Here is a 27,996-nt window from a genome sequence, read left to right on the forward strand (position 1 = left end):
TGGAGTAATCCACTGGATTTAATAGTGGTTTGGTTTTTTTTCCCCCAAACTGCTTCCAAAACCAGAGAATGACAAGACAAACCCAAGTCATGTTCAGTATTTTCTGTCCAAAAGTCTCTTCTGAATGTTTATTTCGGAATGGCCTACATTAAGCCAAAGCAACAGAGCATTTTAAAGTAATGCACGTATCGTTTCTTCAGAAGGAAAAATCAAGCCCAATACTTTGAAACTGAATACAGTCACAGACATGAACGTTTGGAGCTGTAACAGATCCTCTACTAATAACAAACACTCAGTTTCAAAGAAAATGCGCACTTTATACACCATTAAAACAAACAAATAGTAATAGAAACAGCTCCGTTACTTTGCATTTTCAGAATGAATCCAGTACTGGGATTGGGATATTCTCTACACTAACGGGAGGATTTACTGGGGTGGCCAAAGCTCACCGGCCGGACCCGAGGCAGTCGGCCGAAGCGGGCAACGGCTGCGGTTGTTAACTGGGAAGGGCTAACACAGACGACGGGCGAAGCGGCTGTCAGGAACTGATTCTGGTTTAAGCCATTAATAAGAAATCGCTGCCGTTTGCGTAGAGAGCAGCAAGGGGAAAGGATTTTCACTTCGTGCCATTGGGCTGGTGAAAGGCTGTTCCGACACCACCGCACGGGGTTAAGAGCAGCGTAACCCTTTTGGGAAGCTGAAAAGAACCACCCCAGCGGCGGGGATAATGAGTGGACTGTAGCCACGAATCCATGTTTATCTCCAGGCTCCAAATGTTTTTCTCTAGTCCTTTCAGACAACGTTTTTTCCACCCAGCTTCTCCATCACCCTCCCAGCTTTCTGCTGGCAAAGCTTCTCTGCCCATCTTCAGGCAGCGTGCTTCTCTTCAGACTCCTGTTTAATTAGAGGAGCACTATTAATAAACCCCCTCTCACCCCACACCGCTACTCCTGTCTCACTGCCTAGCTGTGCCTGCCCGCAAGCCCTCTTGAGCTTTTAAAAACTGCTACGTACTGACTGTGTGACTTTACTTACTTCAAGACATCACCCTGAAACTTTTCTGCACAAAATTCAGAGGTTGCTCCTTTCCCGGCGCAGCGGTCAGGCATCGCTGCTAAACAAAAAGCAAGTTCGCTTCCAACCGTCTCTGCTGGAGGTGAACTGGAGACGCTCTCGCTGGCCTCGCGCGGAGGGCTGCGGCGGCTCTGGGCACGCTTACGCCTCTCCAAAGCAGAGCTGAAAGACAGCTGGGATCTACAGCCGGACTGCCTGGTGTCCCAGAGCGAAAACAGACTGAAAACAACTCAGCAAAATACCTATTTTCAGCAAGTGCTTGGGCAGAGGATAACTGCAAGCACGTGCTCGTATGCCCTCAGTTTAAATTTAATGTAAAGCCTACGCTTTGATGTTCTGTGGGACAGAACGGAGGACGGGTTTACCTGTGTCCTCCACGGAGCCTCTTCTCAATCCTGTTCCTGACCAGGCTGTAACGAGGGCACTAAGGACTGAGGTAGCCTCGAAACAGAACAGTCCCCCTTGAAACGGGCCCCCAGAATATATTAAAACGCATGAAAATCTAACAAAAAAAGAGAGCGGAGCAAGGTCCTGGATACGTTATAAATAGTAGCAAAAAGCATACACATTTATCAGCATCTCTCAAACATTAATGCGCATCCTTGCCAAAAAGGCACCGCCAAAGGCAGTAAATACCGCATTCTCCTTTTTCTAATTATAAATTCAAGTTTAATGCCAAAACCACAGAATGCCAAATCTGACTGGTCTCTCAAGCAGAAATCTAAATTACACATATTGCTCTGTCTGAACTAAATTCCTCGGACATAATGGAAGGAAGAGGGCTCTGGAATAAGGCAATATCACTGATAATCGGAAAGGGCTTTGTAAAAACTCTTACGGACAGCTTGTGTGTCCTGGCTGGGGGGAGGAAGGTTCTTCCTCGAGTGAAATGCACGGAGAAACAAAATCACCGTGACTCCATCGAACCGGATTACTTCGGAAAAGACAGAAATCTTATCCAAAAAGTATCCTACCAACTTCATGCCCTCGGGGAGCGGGTGGTTACATAACAACAGACCTCAAAACCGTCCCTTTCCACAGACATCACATAAATATGTGGAATTACTGAATCTAGTAATTTCTGTTTACTTTTTTTTGGATGTTTTACAAGAGTTTGAAGCCTCTCTTCCCTCCTGTTGCATAAAGCTCGCAGGGAGGCCGGCGCCCTCTCTGCGTTATGGCTGGCACTCTTGCTCTGAACACAAGTGCTCTCACACACGTACGTTTTTCCTGTAAGTAATTTTCCATAGGGTGAAAAAACCCTGTAGCGCCTAACAGCTATAGTATGACACTTCCATTTTATACGTAGCACATCGTTTTTGTAAAAGACAGAGTCAAGAGCGCCATTAACAGATGTTTTCCGAATCTTTCACGGCTCTGCTGCTCGGGGACTGGCAGCCGTGGGCTGCCTGGATAACCGGAGGCTCCTCTGTGCTGTGTGCGTGTTCAAGGCACTTTTGAAACGCAGCATAGAAAGTTTTACGTTTAAAACAAGGAAGAACAACGACGAAACTGCGGACCACGGTAATAAACCTAGCAAAATGCTAACAGCTACCCATTGCTTTCTCCTCGTTAATATAAAAAAGTGTAACATCAGAGATCCAGTGTACAAATACAAAAAATTGTGCATAATAAATGTACCATAATACTGTACATACAGCATAAACCGTTCAATGAGAATGATTTAAATATACCTATTTGTCTCCTGACTTGGAAGACAGAAGAATAAAGTTCTATAATCCTAGAATATGCATATAAACCCTTTCTGAGAGGTTGAATCACTAGCCAACGGTATCCCTGAAAATAAGCAGAGTCAAATATTTATGTAATGGAAGCCATTATTCAAGGGGTTGCTGGTTATGATAAACTAGGAGAAAAAACACAATATATCAACTCAGGCAACATTAAATCCAGACAGAGTTCTTCCCATCTCCTGACTTGCTACTGGCGCTGCTTTTGTTTGAGCCTGCTTTGGATTTCTTCTCTCTGGAACTGCCGGGATTGTTTTGGTTGTTGTAAGCCTGGATGGCGAGGTCCAGGCGCTCCTGAGCCACTTTAATTTCCCTCTGCAGATTTTCCAGGTCGGCAGGAATGTTTTCTTCATTGCTTCCATACTGCTGTTCCTGAGCTATATTGGCTTTGTTCTGTTTGTAGGCCATCTTGGCGTTGGACAGTTCAGTATATTGCATTTGCTCTGGCTTGACCGCGATGTTATAGCCAGGAGGAGCAGATGGCGTATTCCAAGTAAAAGGGTAATTATAAGTGCCGGAGTCTTCCAGCTCTTTTCTCTTGTTGTTCAACGTGTCCCGGATTGTGCCGAATCCCAAATGGACCATCTCCCAGACATTCAAAAGTAAACACATGCAGCTCACCCCATACATTATCAGCAGGAAAATGGTCTTTTCGGTTGGCCTTGAAATGAAACAATCTATCTTGTGCGGGCAGGGCTTCCTGCTGCACACAAATACGGGGCTGACCTCAAAGCCATACAAAAAATACTGACCCACGAGAAAGCCGATTTCAAACGTAGTCCTCGCCAGAAGCTGCAGCACGTAAATTTTCATGAGTCCATCTTCACGGATTCGCCGCCTGCCGTCATGCTTAGCTTTGGCAGGGGCCTGCTGCTCTTTATTCTCCCGTTCGCTCTCCAGCTCTATTTCGGGGTACATCATCGGGTCTTCCTCGTGGTCCTCCTCAGCTTCCTCTAGGCCACGGTGTTGTTTCCAGCGCATGGAAAAGCTTTTGCTTCTGATTCTTCTGTCGGCTTCGCTGTGTTCCACCATCCGGGCAATTTTATGAATTGCGTAGCCTAAATACATCACAGACGGAGTGGCAACAAGAATTATCTGAAAGACCCAAAACCTCACATGCGAGAGAGGAGCGAAAGCATCGTAACAAACATTCTCGCAGCCAGGCTGCTCCGTGTTGCACACAAACTTGCTTTGTTCATCGTAATAAATGGATTCTCCTCCCACAGCAGTGAGGACAATCCGAAACACGATCAACACCGTCAGCCAGATTTTGCCAACAAAGGTGGAATGGTTGTGGATCTCCTCTAACAGACGGGTCAGAAAACTCCAACTCATGGTGGTCAAGTAATTTTACCTAAAAAACAAACAAAACCCCCAAATATTTATGAGTTTATCAGCTTGAGCCTAAGCGGTGCAAACATTCAACCAAGAGAGTCAAAAAACTCAAGAATTTTACAACCAGCACACAACCACGTTCGCAGCATCACCTGTTACCGGGAAATTCCAGCTGCCAGAATTTGCTTGAAGATCCTATGTCTCCTCCACAGGCTTTTGAGAAGTCCGCTACAAAAAAAAGCAGCGGTTAACTGCCATTTCACAAACAAAACGTGCTCCCAAAGCTACTCCCGAGCAGAAGAAAAAGACGCGGCTGCTCTGGATTTCGAATGTTAATAAAAACATTTACACTTGAGGCTGAAGTCTCCAAAACACAGTGGATGGAAAGCTAAGCTCCTGTGAAATTTTATGGGCGCTGCTGGCTACGTCCCGCCGCTAACAGTAAGATTTATTTTAACTGCACAGAGGTGGCCAAGCCTTGTTAAAGCCTGAGCTAGCGATCTCGGCCTCGACCACAGCCCACGGAGAGGAACCGTTCTCTCCACGGGGCAGTGCCAGTTGTCTTCAGACAGAAATGAATCACCCAGACCAAACCTGAGAAACAGGCAACCGCTTTATCTGTGATTTAAAGACAGGACCGACCTGAGTGACCCCAGCGGTGCTGCCCTGCAGGTCCAGGCTAGAGACAGGGTCTGACCTAAGGAACATCTGACTTCTAACCTGGTGCTCCAACTGTTCTATGGATTTGGGTTCGGTCCCTTAGGGAGGCTAAAAATCTCCCTTCCAGGGCCAGAAAAGACGTTAGTATGTATTCTGTAGTGTTTTTTGGGAGAGTAGAAGGAAAATCTAGTTTAAAAAAGTTATCTGTCAAAAATTTTAGAGGAGATATTAGATAGAAATCAATATAAATTTGCAATCATAACAGTAAAAAAAACATCAGTGGAAACTCACAGCTGGCGACACTGTGAAGTATCAGAATGAACGACACCTAGCGACGTTACAGGCCCAGCTGGAGCTCTAAGTCGTAAAACCGCTGAAATATTGACCACAGGAAGAACTGTTTGACGTTGTTATAGCACGGGATAAGACAACTTTCAGTCCTCCGATGATGTCAAACATTAGTTTGCCAAACATTATTAATAGAAATTTTTACATCAGAACAGCATTTGGTGGAAGATCCTAAAACCAGAATTGGACAAATCTCTGGCACTCTGATCTTAAAACTGATTTATTCTTAACCTGGAGAAATTCCAGGAAACTGGAAGAAAACTAGTATTTGCAACTATTCAACTTCTTCCACACAACCACAGAGTTGTTCACAGGCAAAATAATGAAATTTGAGGGGATGCAATCAATACAGACTTAAAGGATATAAATGTAATCCCCTTCTGGTGAAATTCAATGTTTCATTGAAAAGGCAACAGCACAGACACAATGCAGATGGGCTGTGCGGGACATTTGATTTATTACTTCATAACAGCGTAAGAAAAAAATAGTGCAAGAGAGTATTAAAAAAGCCCACATTAAGTGGATTAAAAGTAACAAAGATCTTGACAAATGATCCCCACGTTAGAACCAAGAGCAACTGTGTGTCATTACAGCAAGTTCTGCAAAGACCAGGACAGGCTGGGCTGTATTCTCCCCAGACTCAACCAGAAAATGGCTGCTGACAAAATCTGCAAATGGCACAGAAGTTTGCAGGCTGACAAACAGAGACGAGAGTTATCAGTGATGCAGAAAAACACAGACTGCTCGAGAGGCTGAGGCCACGGAAACAAAACCACCGCTTTAACCAAGCTTAGCGCAAAGACATGCAGCTACATGTCTTTTTTTGAAGTCTTTTTTTAAAAGAGAGAGCAGTTACTCTGGGCATCAGTTAACAGGGAGGGGAGCGAGGATCCTAATGGGTGAGCAGCTCAGTGAGAGCGGGCGATACAGCAGAGATGATCAATGCAATCCTGGGCTGTGTCACGTGCAAAGAGGAGCAAGGAGGGTGATCTTACCTCCTTGTTAGCAAGACAGCACTCAATGCCTGTGTCTGCATCCTTCAAACGTTGCTTAAACACCAGAGAGTGAATATATTAGTCTCGAAACCAGCTGAAGAACAGGGAAGATGCCTAAAAGTGAGAGATTTAGAGAGTTCAATTTGTTTAGCTGGGAAACATGGGAAAAAACCAAAGGATTACTGGTCAATCACTTAATCTAGCGGCCGTCAATTGAGCATGCAATCAATCCAATGCTTACAACCAACACTCTTCTTTCTATGCAACCATGCTACCATTATGCCATAGACAGAACTGGCTGAAAAAACACATTTTAACAGGAAAAAAGACCAGAGGGTTCCAGTCCCAGTGCAGCACCGTACTGCAGCAGGTGGCTTCACACTCTGAACCCCCTCTTCAGAACGGCACCCGAGCACAGCTGTGCAGCCCCGAGTTCTGCATTAGAGCCAGCAGGGAGACAGCGCTGCAGGCACCCGCACGTTCGGCATTTCCCAGCGGCTCACTCAGATTAGGAGTCAAAATGGGTGGTAGATGGAGTCCGGGGGTGCTCTATGCACCTGATGAGTCTCCAATATGCCGAACAGAAAAGGCAAACGAAACCCCCATCTGACCTGGGGATTCCAGAGGTAAGAGCCACGACACCCACGTTCACACCAAGGTGCGTTGCCAATCTAGTCACCAAGCACGGGTGCGTAATGGGACATACATGTTGCTAGCTGACATGTCGGTATTCATCAATTAAAAATGAGACAAAACCCAAATGAGTTTAAAAAGGGGTTAATTTGCACTCACTGAAAATGTTAGGGCCAAACCCTTTTCTAAAAGTAAACTACAGGGTCAATTTGAAATTAATTAAATACTGTTGCCAATGTAAATTTGGAACAAAAGCAGGAGCTAGCCTTTACATTTTCAGACACTGACAATGTTTATTTACCAGCGGTTAACAACAGAGAAGTTTGAAATTAGCGCTGGTTGCAATAAGAGAGGGGACACTCAATCTCTACTTTTAGACGAGCTGCTACCTTGACATCTAATGAATTCTTTTAAGGTATTTATCAGCTTTTCAAGGTGCGTTTCCTATCTGCAGACCACACACCTGTGGCTGGCTCGTATCGTACCTCGCCAGCTCTAAAGAGGAAGACGCGGGTGGATCACACCTCGGCTCCCTCGGCCGTGGTGCGGAGCCAAGCCGTCGCTCAGAGCGGGAGAGCTGGGCCCACCCCAGAACCTGCTTCAGGAGAAAGACGGGGATTCACGTCCTGGATTCCACCGCTGACGTAAATGACCAGCGTGACAAACCTACGTATAGACGCTGACCGCACAGACTGAGGCGCTGACCGCTGTGCCAGGGAGGTTTAGGTTTAGGTTAGATATTAGGAATAACTTCTTCACCGAAAGGGTGGTCAAGCATTGGAACAGGCTGCCCAGGGCAGTGGTTGAGTCTCCATCCCTGGAGGTATTTAAAGAATGGACAGATGTGGTGCTCGAGGACATGGTATAGTGATGGACTTGGCAGTGCTGGGTTAACGGTTGGACTCAATGATCTTAAGGGTCTTTTCCAACCTTGACGATTCTATGATTCTATGATATGATTCTACGACTTGTACATTTAGGTTAACCACAGCCTTCCGACGCGGAAGACGGCGGTATCAGCTGTGCGTTTAATAACCAAGACTTCTGTTGATTAGAGTTCTGGCAGCGGAGAGGTGATGTTGCTGAAGAGCTCTGATTCTCTTCAACAAGAAAGCGTCACTCATTCTAAATTTAGTTTTAGTCCAGAGCAGAGCTACTGACGCCAATATGGGAGAATCCACCAGCAAGCAAAGAACGTCTTTGTCTTTAAGGAAATGTTTTGGTTCAAGTGAAATGACCTGTCATTAAACCTTCTTTGACTGGAAACATTCAGCTCATCCAAATTAAACATAATACGAAAGTAAAAAGTTCCAGGCAGAATTATGGCATTTGAAATGGTGGCATCCTTCAGTTTCGTGGGATTGGCCAAGGTTAGGGACTACACATTTCTGCCTTTACAACACATGTACTGCAGGACCCAGATATATTGCAGTAACCTTCACCTAACGTACACTTCGCATCTCCCCGATCTGTTGTTCTGGCAACATTTAAGTCAGTAATTTTCCATTGTTTGAAATAAAAGTCTATGGACACTGACACGCATCTGAAAAAGGCAAAATGTCAGCAATTTCAGCTAATTTAAGTCATGCCAGAAAGTGCACTTGAGAGAGACTTTCATTCCTTGTATTTGTCATCAGTTCATTCCAGCACTTCCAGCGGAGGAGGCTTCTCAGCGCCGGCAGGATATACAATGCAAATAACACAACGCTTATCTCTGACAGGAAGCTGGCTCCTGCGTATTAAAAGTTTCGCAGACACTGTCATCCAGAAAGAATAAAGAAGAATTTGGAGCAGGTACATGGGAAAAAAAAAATCAGCTTTAGGTTAAGAGATTCACTGCAGGAAATCTCTTGAGTTATTTTAACACGGCTGTTGTTTACATACAGACACAGACAGTGAACGGCCCCTCGTGCGTGGAGCTTCCCCTGCCCAGCCCATGTGTGGGTTTGAATATGAATTTAAACACGGGATTAATTTAATCACGTTTCAGCTTTCTTCATCTATCTGTAGTGGCCTCCCGCCAGTCAGGGAGGGAAGAACTGCACCTCAGAGGAGCAGTTTACTGTAGCAACCTTAAAATCCTGCCCTCGGATGAGATAGTTGAAGTGTGGCAGGGCTGGACAGTGGGACAAGAAGAACGGAGGGTGGAACCGCAGTTACTCTGCTGAAACGCTCCCAGCAATGCCTCCGTACCCCTGAGACGTATGGCACCTATACGGTGGTGCAGCATGCCACAGCTAAGTTATAAGAACAGCCTTACTGCTGGCTGTCGAATCCCAAACACCTTCGGAATGTACGATACCAGGACTCATTTCACGTCATTCCATCAACGACATCGGCAGTGGGACTGAGTGCACCCGCAGCGAGTCTGTGGATGACACCAAGCTGAGGGGCGCAAGTGCTACGCTCAAGGGAAGGGATGCTGTCCAGAGCCCGGACGGGCTGGAGGAGCGGGCCCGTGTGAAACTCCTGACCTTCAACAAGGCCAAGTGCAAGGGCCTGCACCTGGGCTGGGGCAGTCCTCAACATCAGCACAGGCTGGGGGATGGATGGATGGAGAGCAGCCCTGAGGAGAACGACTTGGGGATAGTGGTGGATGAAAAGCTGGACATGAGCTGGCAATGTGCGATCGCAGCCCAGAAAGCCAACTGTCTCCTGGGCTGCATCAAAAGCAGCGTGGCCAGCAGGGCGAGGGAGGGGATGCTCCCCCTCTGCTCCGCTCTCGTGAGACCCCCCTGGAGCCCTGCCTCCAGTCTGGGGTCCCCAGCGCAGGACAGACATGGACCGGGCAGAGTGGGTCCAGAGGAGGCCACGGAAATGGTCCGAGGGCTGGGACAGCTCTGCTGTGGCGAGAGGCTGAGGGAGTTGGGCTTGCTCAGCCTGGAGAAGAGGAGGCTCCGGGGAGACCTCACTGCGGCCTTGCAGTACTTAAAGGGGGCTTACAAGGGAGAGAGAGATATTTTTTTTTTACCAGGGCCTGCAGTGACAGGCCAAGGGGCACCGGTTTTAACCTGACAGAGGGCAGGCTTAGACGGGACATAAGGAAGAAATGTTTTGCGATGAGGGCGGTGAGGCGCTGGCACAGGCTGCCCAGAGAAGCTGTGGCTGCCGCATCCCTGGAAGCGTCCAAGGCCAGGTTGGACGGGGCTTTGAGCAACCTGATCCGGTGAGAGATGTCCCTGCCCCTGGCCGGGGTTGGACTGGGTGATCTGTCAAGGTCCCTTCCGACACAAACCACCCTGTGACTCTGACTCTAGCTGGAAGGACTCCACAGCCCACCTCTCCACCACAGCTGACCGACAGCGCTGCGAAGGCACAGGCCGGCCCACCCTTCCCAGCGCAGCTCAGCTGGGACCCCCTCCCCTGGCCGAGGCCACACCCGGCTACGGGCTTCAGCTCCCAGCCGAGTTTTCCCTGGAGCAGAGGTGAAGCGCAGCACGGGAGCGCACCTTCCAGCCCCGAGACCCAGCTCCCAGAGGGGAGCAGGGAGCTGAAGTTCCCGGGTCTCTCTGAATTTCAGCAGTTCACCAGCACCTCTCCAGACAAGGTGTGTCTTAAACAGCATCTGTGGGAGAAAGATTTTGTAGCCAAACGGCAGTTATTAAGGGGAATATATTTACAGGAAGACTTTTTTTCCCTTAAAATATGTCCTCCCATGTCATGCTAATGAAATCTGATTAATTTATTAATGATATATTTGTTTTGTTTTGTTTTTAAGCAGTTTAAAAAAGATGTGCGCTGAGCAGAAAAAAAATTCAAAAATAAATGCATGGCAATTCTGTTGATAATCAAAAGAGGTTTCATGCTGCATGAAAGTAAAATTGGGCCCACAGGCTAATTAAAATAGGATTTGAATTAGGCTGAATGAATAATCAGCATTATTCATTCAAAACTCATTTACATTGAAATGTAAGAAATTGCATGATTTGCAATTATTTTTGAGGAAGCACAGGGGTCCTTTTTTTTTTTTTTTTTTTTTAACCTGAAAAATGAGTAAGACTTTACTGTTCAAGAGAGGAGAAAGTCACAGCCAGACCCAGCACCGGCAAGGTACAAGCACACCGCAGATACTGCTGCGTACTGCACTGATGCCACCTGCCTTCCTGACCTGAGCAGGATTCCAGCGTCCGTCCTCCCAGCCGCCGCGAGGGGAAGGATGCAGGGATCTTCCTGGGATAAGAGAATTCACTGCTACCAACCTTCCATCGTTTGTGACCAAGTGGGTTCAGAAGTGTTTACAGCACTGTGCAGCTGAAAAAAGAAAACAACTGCACTGAATTTTATTTTTTAAGCTATATTATAGACTATTTGGGAGTGAAAAGGCCGGGACTTTTTGGACAACACACAGTGCTTTTTCAAGTAAATGCTCGGTCGTCTGGCAATTCGCACGAGGCAAAAAGCAGAGAATGGTTTTGAAAAAGCCACAGCGTCAATGTCAATTTGGAAATAATTTCTGAACGGTGCCTTCAAATCCCAGGCATGCTAACAAGGTTCTGCTGATCCCCAGACCAATCCCCTCAAGTCTAAAAAACCCCTCGTTGAATTATGAGACCGCAGATCCTATGCAGGATATAAATAGGACACTAAAATATGGGGAAGAGGTAGAGATATAATAAGATTCTCGTGCTGTGAAAAAAATAAAGATGTCAGTGACGTATCTTTTTGAAAATCAACATACGCATACCCACCCGAGCATTCAGCTTAAAGATAAACTGGAATTTGCAGATAAGACATGAAACTCCAGTAGCCCCAGCGTGCCCTCTAGGTAACGCTAACATGGAAAGCCAAGTGACAATTTTAGCAACACTCCCCCACAGTGACACAATTCAAATGAAATCGCGACATGTTTCGTGCTGGCCCAAACTAGCATTTACTTCACCTACAGCAACCACGCTCCTCCCGGAACAGCGTTTCCAGGACAGCCAGCCCAGAGCACACGAGACCCGACTTTGGAAGAGCGGGAGCCGTCAGGCAGCCCGTGCACCCTGGGCTGCAGCACGAGGCCAGGACGAGCTGCAAGCCTGACTCGAGTTCATGTGAGAGCGGAAGCCTGCAGTGACAACAGACTTCATCAAAAATGGAGGCTGAGCTGCAGAGTCTCTGTTATCCCACGAGATTTTTGGAGACATGTTTTGGAGTCTGTGTCAGCCTGAGTGCCTTCATACACGCTCAGCATTCAGCGTCGCTTCCGAGGTGTACCAGCTCGGAGATTGGTACAGCGAGCTCCCAAATCTGGCATTTCTGTAGCGACTCGGGACAGAGCTGTCAGATGCTTAGCAAACCTGAGCCAGCTGCTCATCAGATCTGTCCTACAGACTTAGGGTATCAAGAAACAGAAGCAAGCCCCAGGTGATGCTCGCTCTGTGGTGATGTGAAATGTAATAATGGAGAAAATAACCCGGTCAGCAGATGACACGGCGAGACGCGGTGCGCTGTTTGACAGTCTTTGCAATGAAACGCTTGATCCTCGAGGCAACAAGCCACAGTCAAACCGACACGGCGTCGCACCAAACCTTGGTCGTACCAGTACAGTACTGGGACTGAAGCTTGCAGCGCGAGCAGCCCCTCTCCCTTCACAGCTCGTGCATTCGGAATAACCCAACCCGGGAGGAGCTGCCACACTGGAGCTCAAAAACAACCCGGGAGTTAACTCTGCCTGAGCTCTCCAGAGCATTCCCTCTCTGTCTCACCCATCTCGCTTTTCTAGTCTCACACACCTCAAAGCATTTCTCTACAATACAGTTTAACCCTGCTAAGCCCAGATGGTTTTGAGTAGCTCCTACATGAACTGGCCTTATACAGCGTCGGCAGGTGCAGCACGACTTACCAACCTGGGCCCTGCCCTGCCCTTGGCCTCAGCATTGCCACACTTGCTCCTCACTACGTAGGAGCCAGTAACGTACAGCAAAACTCTCTCCCTGCGTAATTTAGTTGGATGATGAAAACAAGGAAAGAAGGCTAGGTAAAGGGCAATTTCATCTGCGAAGAGTTTGAATCTGAAGCTCAAGCCATACCAGAGAAAACGCCCCACACTGCTGGTTTGAGATCAAGGCCAAGCGTCTAACGAAAACCTGAGCTCTCAGATTGCCAGCCCAGGCTGTCTGTAGACAACGTGGGCAGGGACTTCAATTTGTACCCTTAAAATCCAAAGATCAGGAGGGTATTCTCAAGAAAGACTGTTCCTACCAACTAAAATGACCAACAGAGTGGCTGAGCATGGTGTCAGTATGGATTCATAGAATCACAGAATCCCAGGTTGGAAGGGACCTCAAGGATCATCTGGTCCAACCTTTCTAGCCCAGTCTAGCCGAGATGGCCCAGCACCATGTCCAGCTGAGTCTTAAACATGTCCAGCGTAGCGGAATCAACCCCTTCCCTAGGGAGATTATTCCAATGGCTGACTGTTCTCATTGTGAAAAATTTTCCTCTCGTGCCCAGTTGGAATCTCCCTGGGAGTAACTTGTACCCATCAAGCCTTGTCCTCACAAAGGGAGGTCAGAAAACACTCCCGACTGGGAGCTGTCAATTCCCTTTACTCCACACCAAGTGGATCCTGCAGGCCTTTCCACGAGATCATCACATATGTACAGCACTCATCTCCCAAATACCAGGTTCTCTCCAGGAGCTGCTCCCGAACTAGATATCCATTTGCTAAGACACCAGGTGCTCCTTAGCTCAGGGCTACTAAACCCTGGTTCAGACACACGAAGCGTTACCGCTTGCCAAAATACTTCAGAGATCAAACACACCAAACGTCCAACAAGCCCAATGCTGCGACAGCTTATTTGTAAGCGACAGAACCACCCATTTACTTCAGTCACTTATTTATATTTTGAAGATGCTTAACCTCTAGGTTCCCTTACACCCATATGCATTACCCTAAGAAATGTATAATATTCTGCCAGCTGGTAGTTTTAACTACCAATTCTACCTCCCAAGGCAGGGTCAACTAGAGCAGGTTGGCAGGTCCATGTTCAGCTGGGTTTTAAATACCTCCGAGGATGGAGACTCCACAAGCTCTCTGGGCAACCTGTTCCTTCATCTGACCACGCTCACAGTAAAAGAGCTTTTCTTATGTTTCAGTGGAATTGCCTGTGTTTCAATCTGTGCCCGTCACCGTTCCCTGGGTACCACTGGGAAGAGCCTGGGACACCAGCAGCAAAGCAATTTTTCCTGTAAGAATGAAGGTAATAGAGGGGCGACAAGCTCCAGGGACTGGAAATACGCTGGCCAGTGATACTGTGACCCAAGATCCTTCCCATTCACAGTGCGGGACGACTGCCCAAAAAAGCACGGACTGCTGCTGTGCGGTCACCCCGACATGCCCTGTGCGGTTCCACTAGCATTGGCATGATATAAACACAATACTTTATTAAAATATTAAAAATATTGTACTGTTGACTACCACACCTGTGTTCTCAGCTGTTATTTTAACAAATACAGGCAGTGGTACGGAAAAAATGCAGTGGGGATAACGACAAAAGGCAGGTACCAAGTGACCAACGCCACTCCCAACTGACAGAGCGTGATGGATGGCGGGGCCGAGGTTCCTGCACACACCTACCCACAAATCCCACAGAGTCAGCTCATTTCAGGATGCGCTCACCAGCTTGTGAGCAACGGAGGGAAAGGAACTGTGGGACGGCGTCCTGCTTCAAACTCTGCAACAGCACCTGTGCGGGCAGGCCCAGCACCGTCACGCAGGGCTGCACCCGGAGAGAGGCAGGGGAAGAGCAGAGCCCAGGAGAAGCAAAACGACTGGTGCACTCAAAGGAAACGGGAGCACGATGCCTACCTGATGCTTCAGACCTAGGGACAGGCACTTCCACACCAAGACCCAGAGCACCGCAGCAAGAAAAGAAGGAACAATCGTATTTTCCCAGACGGACCCGAAAGGTCTCTGGTCCAAATCGAAGAACACACAAGTACCATTGTGTGTTACACCCACAGCAAAGCCACCGGGGAACACGTGCTGCTGGAGAGCAACAGCCTTGGTATGGGCTCGGGCATTCCTGCGCTCACCTGGGTCCCTGCACCTCTCTCGCAGCGAGGCCTGGGCAAGGCCATCTTCACTCGCATACCGTTTCAGTCAGGCATCAGAGAGATTTCTCTGTCTTGATGTGATTAGCGATTCGAATAACCACAACACCCCTTTAACTATTCCTGATTCCACTGCAGCCAACAGCACCGCGGCATTTCCCCATCGGGCTCCTCCTATGTGCTCAGAGGGATGAGTGTCAAAAGAAAATGACACTCTCGAGGCAGCTGACCCAAATATCACTCTCACAGCCATTTCAGGAAAGGAGAGAGAAGCCAAAAGAGAGCAATTCTGTCGGCTCCTGTACGTCAAATGGCTCTCATTCAGCTGAGCTGGATACAATCGAATGGGGATAAACACCTAATTCATGCACCACCATATTACAACAGTCAAAAGAAACTATGATAGCATTTGCCTCATAGACAAGCCTCAAAAACAAGTGTGAGTGGCTTGCAAATAAAACAGATACCACACACACGGTCTGCCACAAGGTCCCCAGTCACCCGTTCTGCAACATTTAACGATGGCAGTTGTTTCACTGTGACCCGAATTAAAAAAGATTTTTCTTTCCCAGCTCTGTCATCTGGTCTAGCACAAGACACCGCCTCACCCTACAATTGTACCAAATCCATCTAATGTTTTCTTCAACAGCAGCTTTGCGACGAAGCTGGACAGAGAAGGAAGGATGTTCAGAAGGCAGATGAGGACATTGCAGTGGACACTGCAAACCCTCACCGCCAACTGCTTTACAAGACACCCAGCACTTGGAATAGCTCTGCTATTCAGTCAGGACTTTCCACTTGCTGAGATACAGAGGACAGGAAAGCTTTGCAGAGCTCTGTGACTTTACAGAACTGTACGTCTCCTTAGGTGGAGGGCACTAAAGTCAGGTAGCCAGCCAGGCCAGAAGGCCATCTTCTCACCGTCGGTCACCTGTACACCACAACAATCCATGAGGATGGTGTTGGGAACACCTACAGCCAAGGACGGAATGACAGCGCCTCGCCATCAAAACCACCCTCTGCAGTGACGCAGTGCCCGGCGCACACACGGCCGTGCGCTGCACGGGCTGCGCGCGCAGAGGGCAGATGCTCCTTCCAGCGTGCCGTGCGGAGAGCGAGGGGTCCAACAAGATAGCAGCAAAAACACAAGCTTCCAGGCAAGCTCGCGTGCTCTCCTGCCAAACACCGGCCTGCTGCTTCAGCTTCTCTCAAGTGCTACTGCAGTGCAGAAATAATTGAAGAGTCTCATTTCAGTGCATTGGTTTGAAGTACCATTTGTTTTGAGAAAAGGAGTGTAGTAAATCAGAGAAGACTGCTATACTGGTATTAAGATTTTACTCCAGCTTGAGTTCAACAGGAGTCTTAACAGCTTTATTTTGCCAAAGATAAAATTTAGAATACACACATAAATTCACTAAGTGAATTAGTTGTTGAAAAAAAATTATTTCCTGTAGTGAAATAAGAAACCCCAAATTGTCATTTTCTGAAAGACTTGGAATACTATCCTAGACCCCCTTGGGAAGAGACTTGAAGCACTCGCTGATCGAACTCCCTACACTCTATCACACCAGATGGGAGAAAACACGTACCAACTGGTTTTTTTCTTTCTGAGAATAGCCGCAAATAAGTTCTAGTTTATGAGAGGAAGCTGGAAGCCCTTTTCCCACCATGCCTCGTGCCAGAGAAGGGCGCACTTCACCAAGCACAAAGCAGCAGGCAGGTCATTTTTTGCCACCTGACTGCTCTACATGGCCATGGATTTTATCAGACTTATTATCAACACAGATTATGAAAATGAGCAGCAAATTTAAGGCAGATTAGTCTCCCAAATGCATGGAAACTGCTTAAGCCGGGCATGTGACTTGATATGAGAGCGCCAATGGGGCGAGGCTATGGTATATCCAGCTTTTTGGTCCTGCTGGAGATGGAAAAAAGCACACGGAGATACTACAGGCTCAACTGTGGGCAACGTGACAGTGCCAAGCTTCCCCCAGTTTCTTATTTCCAAGCTTTCAAGATTTTAGGAGGGCGGTCGCATCTTGATACAACCTCGGTAGTCACCGAATGAACTTCGTGCTGGTTCTGGGCGTGTTCTCTTCAAGCTCCAAGCAGGAGACAGCAGATCACCACCATTCAGCAAGACCACAGAGAAATCACAACTCGCCGTCTTAACACAGAGTGGGCGTCAGTGCAAACAGGATTAGAAAGCACTGACCAGGTCAGCGGTGTGGCCTTAAAAGATCTTACTTAGAAAAATATCTAGAACACCAAAGATTGTAAAAAACCTTACTTTTCTTATAATTAAAAGAAGGTAAGATGAGCACAGAACAACAGAACCTGTACTAACAAGAGTCTCCTGGTGGCCTCTGCAGTCTTTGGATGACCCAGTTCACTCCCAAGTCTGGCTAAGGCCATGCTGCAAGTTTGGATACGAGTAATTTCCCATCTGCATTACCAGAATAAAACATTCACAGGAAAATAAGAAGTAGAGACAAAAAACGTGAACACACTAGATTGCATTCATCACTAAAGCAGACACAGCCTTACCAGACCACCTAGCCCATATTCAAAGATCTATCACCAACTACGCCAGCTGTCGCTTCACCCGTTCTCTGAAGGGTTCAATCACTGGTATGCGCAAGGGGCCCAACCATTTTCTAATGCGGAGGTGAGGAGGTCTGCTTGCAAAAATATTCTTAACGCAAAGGATATTTGAGCATCCACTGTATCGCACCTCCTCATTCACGCAAAGAAAAGGGGGATTAGCTGCAAGCAAGGTAATTCCTCCTGATTATTTGGTGGATTCCCTCACGAAGACAACTCATACCTACGCTGCCAAGTTCACAGAATCACAGGGTGGTTTGTGTCGGAAGGGACCTTGACAGATCACCCAGTCCAACCCCGGCCAGGGGCAGGGACATCTCTCACCGGATCAGGTTGCTCAAAGCCCCGTCCAACCTGGCCTTGGACGCTTCCAGGGATGCAGCAGCCACAGCTTCTCTGGGCAGCCTGTGCCAGCGCCTCACCGCCCTCATCGCAAAACATTTCTTCCTTATGTCCCGTCTAAGCCTGCCCTCTGTCAGGTTAAAACCGGTGCCCCTTGGCCTGTCACTGCAGGCCCTGGTAAAAAAAAAAAAACCTCTCTCTCCCTTGTAAGCCCCCTTTAAGTACTGCAAGGCCGCAGTGAGGTCTCCCCGGAGCCTCCTCTTCTCCAGGCTGAGCAAGCCCAACTCCCTCAGCCTCTCACCACAGCAGAGCTGTCCCAGCCCTCGGACCATTTCCGTGGCCTCCTCTGGACCCGCTCTGCCCGGTCCATGTCTGTCCTGCGCTGGGGACCCCAGACTGGAGGCAGGGCTCCAGGGGGGTCTCACGAGAGTGGAGCAGAGGGGGAGCATCCCCTCCCTCACCCTGCTGGCCACGCTGCTGCCTTCTGTCCTATGACTAAAACAGCTTCTCCCCCATCACTTTGTTACCGCTTCAGACACCCATCCGCATCTTGAGGGAGCCTCCCTGCAGAAAACCACCACCAGGAACAGGTTCATTTCTTCATGCTACTAAGAGAGACGACAATGCCACACAGGAGAAATGATGTGACTTCTTTAGACACCTACTCACAGTACGAGAAACAGAGCCAGCCTCCTCGCCAGCCCCGTTCCGCCGGGGACTCTCTGGGAAACTGGCTCACGCTGAAGTGAGTGGAGAGGAGGTTACGGAATGAAGAGCCAAAAGGAAGAGTACCGAGCGGGGGGGACCGGGTGGCATCCACCAGAGAGGCTAACGGAGCCCAGAGCTGGAACAGCCGACCTGGTTACAGCCTTTCTTAAAATCGCCTTTGGTACGTGGAGGCAAGAGCGATGCCAACTCTGTAAGGCAAGGGTGGCAAAGAAAATTCTGGTAAACTGCAGGCCTCCAAACCCAACACTCATACAGGACTAATTAGATAACATTAAACAGACTGGAATTAGTGGGCAATTGATATATCTGTATAAATACAATACACTAGGGAAAAAAATCAGTGTGGCTTCCGTAAAGGGACTCCCAGCCTCACAAAAGGCTCCAGACTACCTGGATTTTTAAGATCTGCAAGCCTCTCTCTTCAAAGGCTCCTTGTAGGGACGCCAAAAGGCCACAGTGGAAAAGGGACTGTCCCTGCACGGATAAACAACTGGGTGAAAGATAACAAAGAGTAGGAGTAAAGGGTCATTTCCTGCGCGGGAGGGGGGTCGGAGCAGAGTTTCACAGGGAGAGAGGCTGGGACCTGTGCCGGACCAGGACACTGTCTGAGAAAAACGCAAGAGGGAGGTGGGGTGGGATGTGACCAAGGATCCTGATGATAATATTCAAGGCAAGGAAGATAAGCAACCATGAAGAACGGCAGAAGGACCTTAAACTCTAAGTAACCTGGGCAATAAAATGGCAGATGGAATTCCATGCAGATAAAGCGATGCATACATTCAATAAAAAAAAAAAAAAAAAATCTTAATTTCACACTAAAAAGAGATGTGCCCTAAGATGGCCTCAGCAAGCAGGAGATCTTGGGGCTGGCAGGCTGCTCCATGAAAGCTCCAGCGCCGCTCAGCACGGTCCGGAAACCCAACAGCACTTTACCGGTGTTAGAGAAGGACAAGCGCACGAACAGCGGACACTGCTGTGTCACCCTGAGCACCCGTGGTTCACCCGCATCCCGGCCGTGGTGTACAGCTCTGGTCACTCTCGCCATCCCTCATCACGGAAATAGAGAGGAAGAGAAAGAGCTTCGGAGAAGAGGTATGGACTGGCTGGTGTAGGAAGAACAGTGGAAAAACGAGAAGGCTGAGGGGGGGGAGCTGTAAAATCTGGAGTAACCTGGAGAAGGAAAGCCCCTGAAAAACAGAGAGAAAGAGACAGTGCTTCACACAACAGGTAAGTCTCTAGGCAGAAAGCGGTCAGAATGCGAGAGGGGTTTCACATGCGCTTCTCCTGCACTTTTGCTGCAGCCTCCGCTTGAGCCAGCGTCAGAGACAGGACTCCGGACCAGGCGGACGCTCAGTCTGATCCAGTGCAACTGTTCTGAAGGAGCCAGGAGCGAGCATCTCCCCAGGGGGCTGCAGGAAGAGCGCGTTAAGGAATCATCTGAAAGAGAGGCACTAGCAGAAGCCAAAAGGGAAAAAAATTGGTATCTCAGGTCATTAATCATTGACAAGTTACAGCTGATTGGTATTCAGTATTTACTTGTCGGACAAACCTCACACAATCAGCACACTTGAAGGGCAGCAATGATTTGTTTCTGTCGATAACTCTCCAGCACAATCCTCCAGGGAATCGGATTTTGTAGACATCCGGATCGATAAGGTTTTGCCACAGATTGCAAAGAGAGCAAGAGCAGGCTGAGGAATACAAATCAAGCTGGGTATCGCCACAGAGGTGGACATTTCAAGTAGTCCCAAAGGAGTGAAGACTTTACATGAACCAAGGAATAAAGATCATTTCCATACGGCTACATGGAAGACCACTGTGTACTTCCTCCCAAACACTTCAGTTTTATTTCATTTCTTTAATATCCCAGGAACCACAGTTTCCACTATGAAAATTCTTCTCCTTTTAAAAACAGTTTAACTAAGTATTTGAATGTTGGCTAACTAACTCTTCTGAATGAATGTCTGTTGTAATTAAAATCTAGTCATTTCTCAACTACTTAAAAATGTTTACCGTGAAAATCAGGAGATTTTTAGATTTTTAGGAGGAGATGCTGCATGCAAGACAGCACACCTGCAAGACACACATTAAGAACCTTAATGTTTTTATTTTTACACCATTTAAAAAAGTATTAGCACTGGGGCCAGCCCCACGTGCACAGTCTACCACCCAGCCCCTTGCCTGCCTACAGACGTTTCTCTAACCTCACGCCCCCGGATCAGGCAGCGCTACTCGTCAGCTGTGTAACAGAGCAAGGCTTCCAGGAGCTAACGAGGAGTCAGAAACTCACCCTCAAGGTAGCATGGAAACCATCTACACACAAGAAACACATCACCCTTCCAGGCTCTCTACTATTTTAAGCACGAGAGAGATACAGATCTGTACAGACGATGACTTGTTATACACGAGTCCGGCATGGCTGCACCGCTCATGAGTGTCCAACACCGGGATGTCACCGTGAGCGGGAGTCAGCACACCCCGAGCCACAAGCACCATCGGTCATCCTGCGAGCCGTGTATTCCCGAGGCGCACCGCAGCTATCCTTACGTTTAGACCCAGACGTCATTTTCCCACATTCCTTCATCAGTTTAGCTCGATCAGAAAAGCAAAGTGGAAACAACCAGCTCCAATGTGCTGCATTTTTTGGGAGGGCTTTGGGGATTTTTAGAAGAGAGGAAGCGCTGGGTGCAGCTACCTGCAAGGCCAATAAAACCACCCTGGGAACGCGGATTAACGGCTGAGCGGAACACCCCAAGGGGTGCTCAAAGGAAAATAATAAAATGCAATTGTCAGCCACCTCTCCAGCACCACCGAATACAATACTTGTACTCAAAAGAACAGTAGGCACAATCTGCTGGTCATCCATATGTATGTCTTCTCCTAGTACTTCCACAGTGTCTTAAACGAGGTCAGGCACACACACTCAGAATTGTTTTCTGACAAATTGGTAACTAAAAAGGTGGAACTAATATCTGAAGAGCCGAAAGCTGGTATCATGTCCTTATTTAGGCAAAAAAGCTGGCTGACTCCAGTGATTTTCATGTAAGCAAGGTAATCAGGAGAAATCCTTCACTCCTGTGTAAAAATGTAAATCCCAGGTCAGTGAGTCATTTAAGTGCATGCCTAATGTAAAGCTGGAAAGAAATCCTGCTAATAACCAGGCTGCTTGCATCTTCACAGTTAGGCACGGGCTTAAGTACCCGGATGATCTGAAAATACCCGATAGCCCCCGGAAAAGAGACTAAACCAGACTGGTTCGTGAATTAATCACAGTGGTATGAACAGAACTGCTAATATTAAACGGGGGGGGGGGGGGGGAAGAACGTACACGCACACGTCTCTGTGTGTGTGTGTGTGTGTGTGTGTTGAAGCATCTGTTCAAGTTTAGGCATATAAACCATTTTTCAGTCCAATGACTCCATAGGGAAATGCCTCATACATCAGCTCATCTGACTCAATTTTTCCATCACATTTCCCTTATTAAAGTTTTGTCCATAAATACACTATTCGTTTTTTCTAAATATAGCTTTTTATTCATAGGGTCAGAAAACCTCATAACTTGCGTTATTACTTGAAGCCCTGAGTTCTTCTCTGAAATGTAATCATTAAGGAATTATTAACCAATATTGAGGTATGAAACTAAGTTATCTACGTTTGCAGAAGGAAAAGGGATTTCTTTTTGCTACAATATTTACCGTTCTCAGTATTTCCTTCACCAGAAAATACCTAGTAACGTCATAACACTGCTGTATGCCAATTTAGCCCAGAGCGCACCCGGGAACTTTCACCTTCAATCTTTGTTTTACACAAAAGAAAGCCAAGTTTTTAAAAATCCCAACCAGATCTTCCAGACAGTCCACAATTTGGGGAGAACCATGCGTCACTGCCCAAGCAGTGATAACGATTCATATTTATGTTACGAGAAGGTCAGAAAAGGAAACCTAACATTGCCACCTTCCCCTCCAAGAAGCGTTTTGAAGATAAATTCTTTTTTGTGGCTTTTAACAGAACGCAAACAGCCTACCAAAACCATGACGAAGAATGGCCAATGAATAGATAATTTAGACATTTAAAAAGCATGGAGTTTTTTCAGAGGCAGAATTTAGACATTGAGCAATACTGAACACAGCAATGTGATTTAATAGGATTTGACCATTATTAACCACAACTTGAGTCAAACACAGCACAAGTACAGGACAGTGGAATTCCACTCCTGCTGCTCACGGGAAGTGCAAAGACCAGCTGGAAAGACTGATAATGATGCAGAGTTCTGCAATAAAATATGCATTCACAAAGCACGGCAAACAGGATGGTTTCCCCGCACGGAGGCGGCGGTGCAGCCGCCCTCGAGGAGCTGACCGGGCTGTGGCCCAGGGATCGGTTTTTGGAGGTGCATCGCTAAGTCAGGGAGTCTTCCTTTGTGCTGGGCAGGGATGCTAGGGAGGATCATGTTTCCCCATGCAGGTCAGCAGTGTTAAAGCCAGCGCAGGCATCAAGAGAAGGGGAATGTATGAAAAGTAGGAAATATTGATAATAAATAATAATAAAACAATAAATATTATAAATAGAACAATCAAATTATATTTATAATTTATAATAAATTTATAAAATATATTTATAAAATTATAAATACAATAATAAATAATGTACTTCCTATTAACCGGATTAAAAATAAATAAATCTGGAGCACAAATTCCATAAGGGACTTTGTTGAATGGCAGCACAAAACACAAAAGCTGGAAACAGGGTGGGAAGAAAGGATCACCTTCCCTCCTAATGAGACAGCAGCGCCCATCCTCTTGGGCCGCAGAGCGGCCAGACAACAAAGGGGTCCATTATCTGCCCAGGGTTTTCCTCCAACCGTTTAACGATCGGTGTCCAAGTTTGTGCCGCTATCCAGGGAATCCTGTCTGAGCAATAAGGTGAAGGCATAAATGAGGTACCTGCCGCAACTCGCTCTGTGTTGCTGAGGTTTGAAAAAGAGATGGGGAAAATCCGATGTGGCGTTAGGAAAGAGCCACAAAATTGCTTCCCTCTGCCCGGCTCGACGCTAATAGTGAGGCTACAGACTGATTTCATGACTCTTCTCAGCCATGCGACCCCTCGCAGGTAGTAATGATCGCAAGGGGAACGCTGGCAAATCACCAGACTTCAACCTGCTGAGCACAGCCGCCTGGGTTCCCCTGTTCCCGGCTCACACCCACCCCGTTGTGCTCTAGCAGCTCTCGGATGAAAGCCCACTAGGGTGTAGTAAGTCCTTACCCTCCAGCATCGCGGCTTGGTCAAAAAAGAAGCGTCAGCCGCACTGCGAGCGCCTGCTGGCTCCAGCTCCCCCAGAGGTACCCGAGGCACAGGAGTTTCAGTAACCCCGTCCTTAACGTCCCCAACCCAGGCGCTTTCAGGATTAAACAACTCCCGACAGTGTGTTTCTAGGTTGCTCTGTTGCTCTTGAGTGGCTGAATTACACCTAGGTACAACCGCAGGCACTACAAGAAGTGCACTGGACCTCATCCTTTGCTTGGCAAAAAGTGATGTTTTAAGAGAGTTTGGTTTTTTTTTTTTGGACTCTCAGAAGTTGCTGGCAGTCAGTAAATTACTAAATCAACAATCTGTGCGTTAAAATTCACCGCAAACTCTCGATCAGCGATGAGATTTCACAGCTTGTAAGAATTCTGCTCTTGAATGTTGCCCTTGTCAGCTATAAAACCGTACAAAGCCAGAAAAGACCTTTTAAGACAAAGTTTCACCTAAGCAACACAATTCCCAAACCAATTACCTTTTGAACCACAGAAAATTCTTTGGAAAAACTGTGTCTATAATTAAAACTCTTCAGTATGTACTAAAACCTTTGCTAAATTCTTAAAATTGGTCTAAGCTTGCCTAGCATCTGATCACTGCCTTGCTACACCTCCGTCCTCACCAACGCGCTCATAAACTGTTAACGAGTTTTCTTTTAACCTTCCCTCTGTTCAGAGACGGATGGACAGACAACGGGAAGTCCTCGCTCTCAGCACGTTTCCGACCCTTTCGGGGCTCTTCTCTAACTCCTTCAAAGCGAGCCACCGTGCTCTCAGTCTGTGACCGCAACTTTTCAGTTATTTACTGGTATTTGCACCACTTGCAAGTTATCTGTGATGAGCTGGATGTTTGCTTAGAAGTAACAGGCAAAAATAACGAAGGGCTAAGAACAGGTACCAATGGCACCCATCTAGAAAACAGATATTTCACGAGAATTCCTCATTTATAACCATGCATTCAGACCTGTGACTTGCTTTAAAAAAAACAAAAACCAAAACAAAAAACTTAATGTTGCTGCATCAATTAAGAAAACTTAGTTTTTAAAACGAAAATCTTGTCTATTAGCAATAATTCAATAGTCCACTGCATCAGTGATAGTACAAACTCACAATTTTAGTGTTAAAAGTACTAAAGGTAGCCACATTGACAAGGGTACAGCCAGTTACCAAGATTTTTTTAGTAACTTCTCACGATTTCAACTGATCTGGAACTTGATAAAGCCAGTTTTAAAAGCCACTGCAAGGATGGGAGAAGCCGGGTGATGAACCCAAGCAGCCACAACAGCAGCCGAATGCATTTTCAACACAGTTGAAAAATCGGAGACGGTCTTGTAAAACAAGTTTCACGTGATCTGAAACACAAACCTTCAAACGTACGTCAAAGCGTACTAACGTACGTTCCTTGTTCCGTTTTGCCCCATCCGTTGCCATTTCAATTCAGAAATGTCAGTCAAGTTACCATTTTCCGAGAAACGCACTGCAAAGGGACCGTTTTCTTCCAAAGAGCCACCGAAATACTCCCAGGGCAGACGCCCCTGCTCGTTCAACTGACCAGCGCACGCAGCCGCTCTCAGCACGCCATCCACCCCAGCTCACCTGAGCTTTTGCTCCGAGCCCCCGAACCCCCTTACCTCGCCTCCTCCTCGGCCGCAGACATGGTCAGAAGTCCCTGGCCATAAAGGATCCCCGGCCGCACTGCCGCACGGGAAATCCCTGCAGTCCAACTACTCTACCCCGTCTTTAATTGTCAGGACCATCTATCTACTCGTTAGGAGCTTTACCGCTGACCAGAGAGAAGAGAAGGACGGGCGCCGAGCAGCCCGCGCATTCGTCAGACACAGAAAATATGTAACGGTTCACCCCACCCACCGCCAAGCCCTCCGGATCCGCTTCAGTCACCAGCACGACGCGAGGGGGAAAACAAACATCGTCCCCTCCTGCCTTTTTAGAACTGCAGAAACGCTGGAGTTAATTTTAGGATTGCTGGAAATACAGGACTTTCAGCTGTTTGCAGTCATATGGGGAGAATAAGGAACAGCACGATAAAGCTCAAATTACCTGTGTGTTTGTATATTCTTTTTTTTTTTTTAAATTCTTACATATCCCACCTCATAGAAGGGAGCTAACTTGTCCTCCCAGGAAAGCACAAGCATAACTTTAGAATATACCTGGAAAGAATCAAAAATGCAGAGAAGGGCACCTTTCATTTTCCTAATCACAAGTTTTGACAGAAAACAACAGCTTTGCCCTTTTAAATGGCCTGAAGAAAGGTGGGTTTTGGCAGCTGGACTGATGGCTAGTTTGCCGAACATCACCGTGAAACAGATTTCTAACAGCAAGGGACAGATTTTTTTTCTACCAATTATCCTTGACTTACAGTGGGCAGAAGACATGGAAATCATAATAATAATAATCAATTGTCTGTAAAATACAAGGTTTTTGTTCTTCCTCTTATTTCTAAACACTAACTAAACACGCAATGAAAAAGCTAAACCCGGTAATACCAACTGTTGCTCAAGAATCCATACTGGCCATCCATGCCCTAATTAAAGCTCTGTGCACTATCTCCTATTTGTAATCAATTTGACGGTGGAACAAAATTAGCACTTCCCTGGGAAGCAAGGTCGCAATGGCCAGAAAGAGTCAGAACTAATTCCAACCAGTAGAAAAGGGAACTGGCTAAAACAAAGCCAGTAAAAATAACTGTACAAGTGTCATTCTTGTGAAATTTTATGACAATGGGTGAAAGTTAGGCCCAAAACTTTCATTATTCGATACAGTGGGCAGATTTTTCTCCTCATGCCCTGCATTCAGATCGAGCGCAGAGAAACGTCAAACCGCACGGCTGTAGCCCCAGACAGCTCGCGACAGGGTTAACCCAGGCTGTCAACAGCATGAGGAACATTTATCTGGCCAAGGAGAGCAAGGAGCTGCTGATTTCTTAGCTTGTGTTGGTGCTACAACAGCGTCTGCTGCCGTGGACTGAACGCTGAGGGATCTGCCCAGCGCCGTCCTGCCCGGCTGAGGAGTTGGGATGGCAGAGCCGGCTTGGCGAGGAGACAGTCGGTGTCTCTTAAAGTAAAAAAAATACCTGTTACTTGCAACTAAGATCAGCATCCCAGGAGAAAGCAAAATTTACCACTGAAGGCGGTAAAAACACCTCGCAGGCTGTGTACTACCAGCACCCTTCTCTCTAACGCCAGAAAGCTGCGAGGAGGGTTTGCACCTCTTCACTTGGGAGAAACGCACTGGAAACGCGGCCCGGGAAGGCGCCTCCCGGCAGCGGGACCCGAGGCGCCCCCGCCCTCCGGCGCCCGCCGGGGAAGCTCGGAGGGACAAAAGCCGACGGCGCCAGCGGCGGGCAAGCAGCGGGGATCCCGCGGGAGCCGCCGGGCTCCGGGGGCGCGACCGGCACCTCGCAACGGCGGCGGAGGGCGCGGCGGCTCCCCTCGGGCTCCCGGCTCCCCTCAGCCCCGCGGCTCGGCCCCCTCACAGCCCGCGGCTCCCCTCAGCCCCGCGGCTCGGTCCCCTCACAGCCCGCGGCTCCCCTCAGCCCCGCGGCTCAGTCCCCTCACAGCCCGCGGCTCCCCTCAGCCCCGCGGCTCGGTCCCCTCAGAGCCCGCGGCTCCCCTCAGCCCCGCGGCTCGGTCCCCTCAGCCCTCCGCCTCCCCTCAGCCCGCCGGGGCTCGGTCCCCTCAGAGCTCCCGGCTCCACTCGGGCTCCCGCCTCCCCTCAGAGCGCCCCGCTCCCCTCAGCCTCCCGCCTCCCCTCAGCCCGCCGGGGCTCGGTCCCCTCAGAGCTCCCGCCTCCCCTCAGCCCCGCGGCTCGGTCCCCTCAGCCCCCCGCCTCCCCTCAGCCCCCTGCGGCTCGGTCCCCTCAGACCTCCCGACGCCCCTCAGACTCCCGCCTCCCCTCAGCCGGCCGCGGCTCGGTCCCCTCAGTCTCTCCCGCCTCCCCTCCGCCCCGCGGCCCGCCGAGAGCCGCCCCTTCCCCTTCCCCACTCACGCCGCCGTCCCGCGCGGCTCCAGCCCATGGCGGCGGCGGGGCCCCTCGGCCGCCCACTCCCGCCGCCGCGGCGGGGCCCGCCGAGCCCGGGCGGAGGGCGCGGGGCGCATGCGCGGAGCCCCCTCTCCCCGTGAGCCCACCCGCGGCCGCCGCGCGGGAGGCTCCGCGCGTGGGAGGCCTGGA

The 27,996-nt window shown here is 48.4% G+C and overlaps 1 protein-coding gene across 5 annotated transcripts; it reads right to left on the reverse strand.

Moving 5' to 3' along the window:
- On the reverse strand, positions 1-27,869 carry GJC1 (gap junction protein gamma 1). 5 transcript variants are annotated; one of them, XM_082332139.1, is made up of 5 exons: positions 25,440-25,553; positions 10,905-11,047; positions 6,164-6,277; positions 4,313-4,388; positions 1-4,179 (listed from the first exon to the last, which is right to left on the reverse strand). In XM_082332139.1, exon 5 carries the CDS (start codon positions 4,158-4,160, stop codon positions 2,979-2,981), a length of 1,182 nt encoding a protein of 393 aa, XP_082188265.1. In that variant the 5' UTR covers positions 4,161-4,179; positions 4,313-4,388; positions 6,164-6,277; positions 10,905-11,047; positions 25,440-25,553; the 3' UTR covers positions 1-2,978. The 5 variants fall into 5 exon arrangements, with proteins under 5 accessions (XP_082188265.1, XP_082188268.1, XP_082188267.1 ...); XM_082332142.1 differs by lacking the exons at positions 10,905-11,047; positions 25,440-25,553 and adding an exon at positions 27,814-27,869; XM_082332141.1 differs by lacking the exon at positions 10,905-11,047 and having other exon boundaries at positions 25,440-25,543.
- Positions 27,870-27,996: the final 127 nt, after the last annotated feature.

The sequence above is a fragment of the Platalea leucorodia genome, assembly GCF_965183815.1.
Source record: "Platalea leucorodia genome assembly, chromosome: 22".
NCBI lineage: Eukaryota > Metazoa > Chordata > Aves > Pelecaniformes > Threskiornithidae > Platalea > Platalea leucorodia.

What these genes read in the sequence shown, in the direction of transcription:
- GJC1 (XM_082332142.1), bottom strand. Translation starts at nt 4,160, where the DNA reads ATGAGTTGGAGTTTTCTGACCCGTCTGTTAGAGGAGATCCACAACCAT.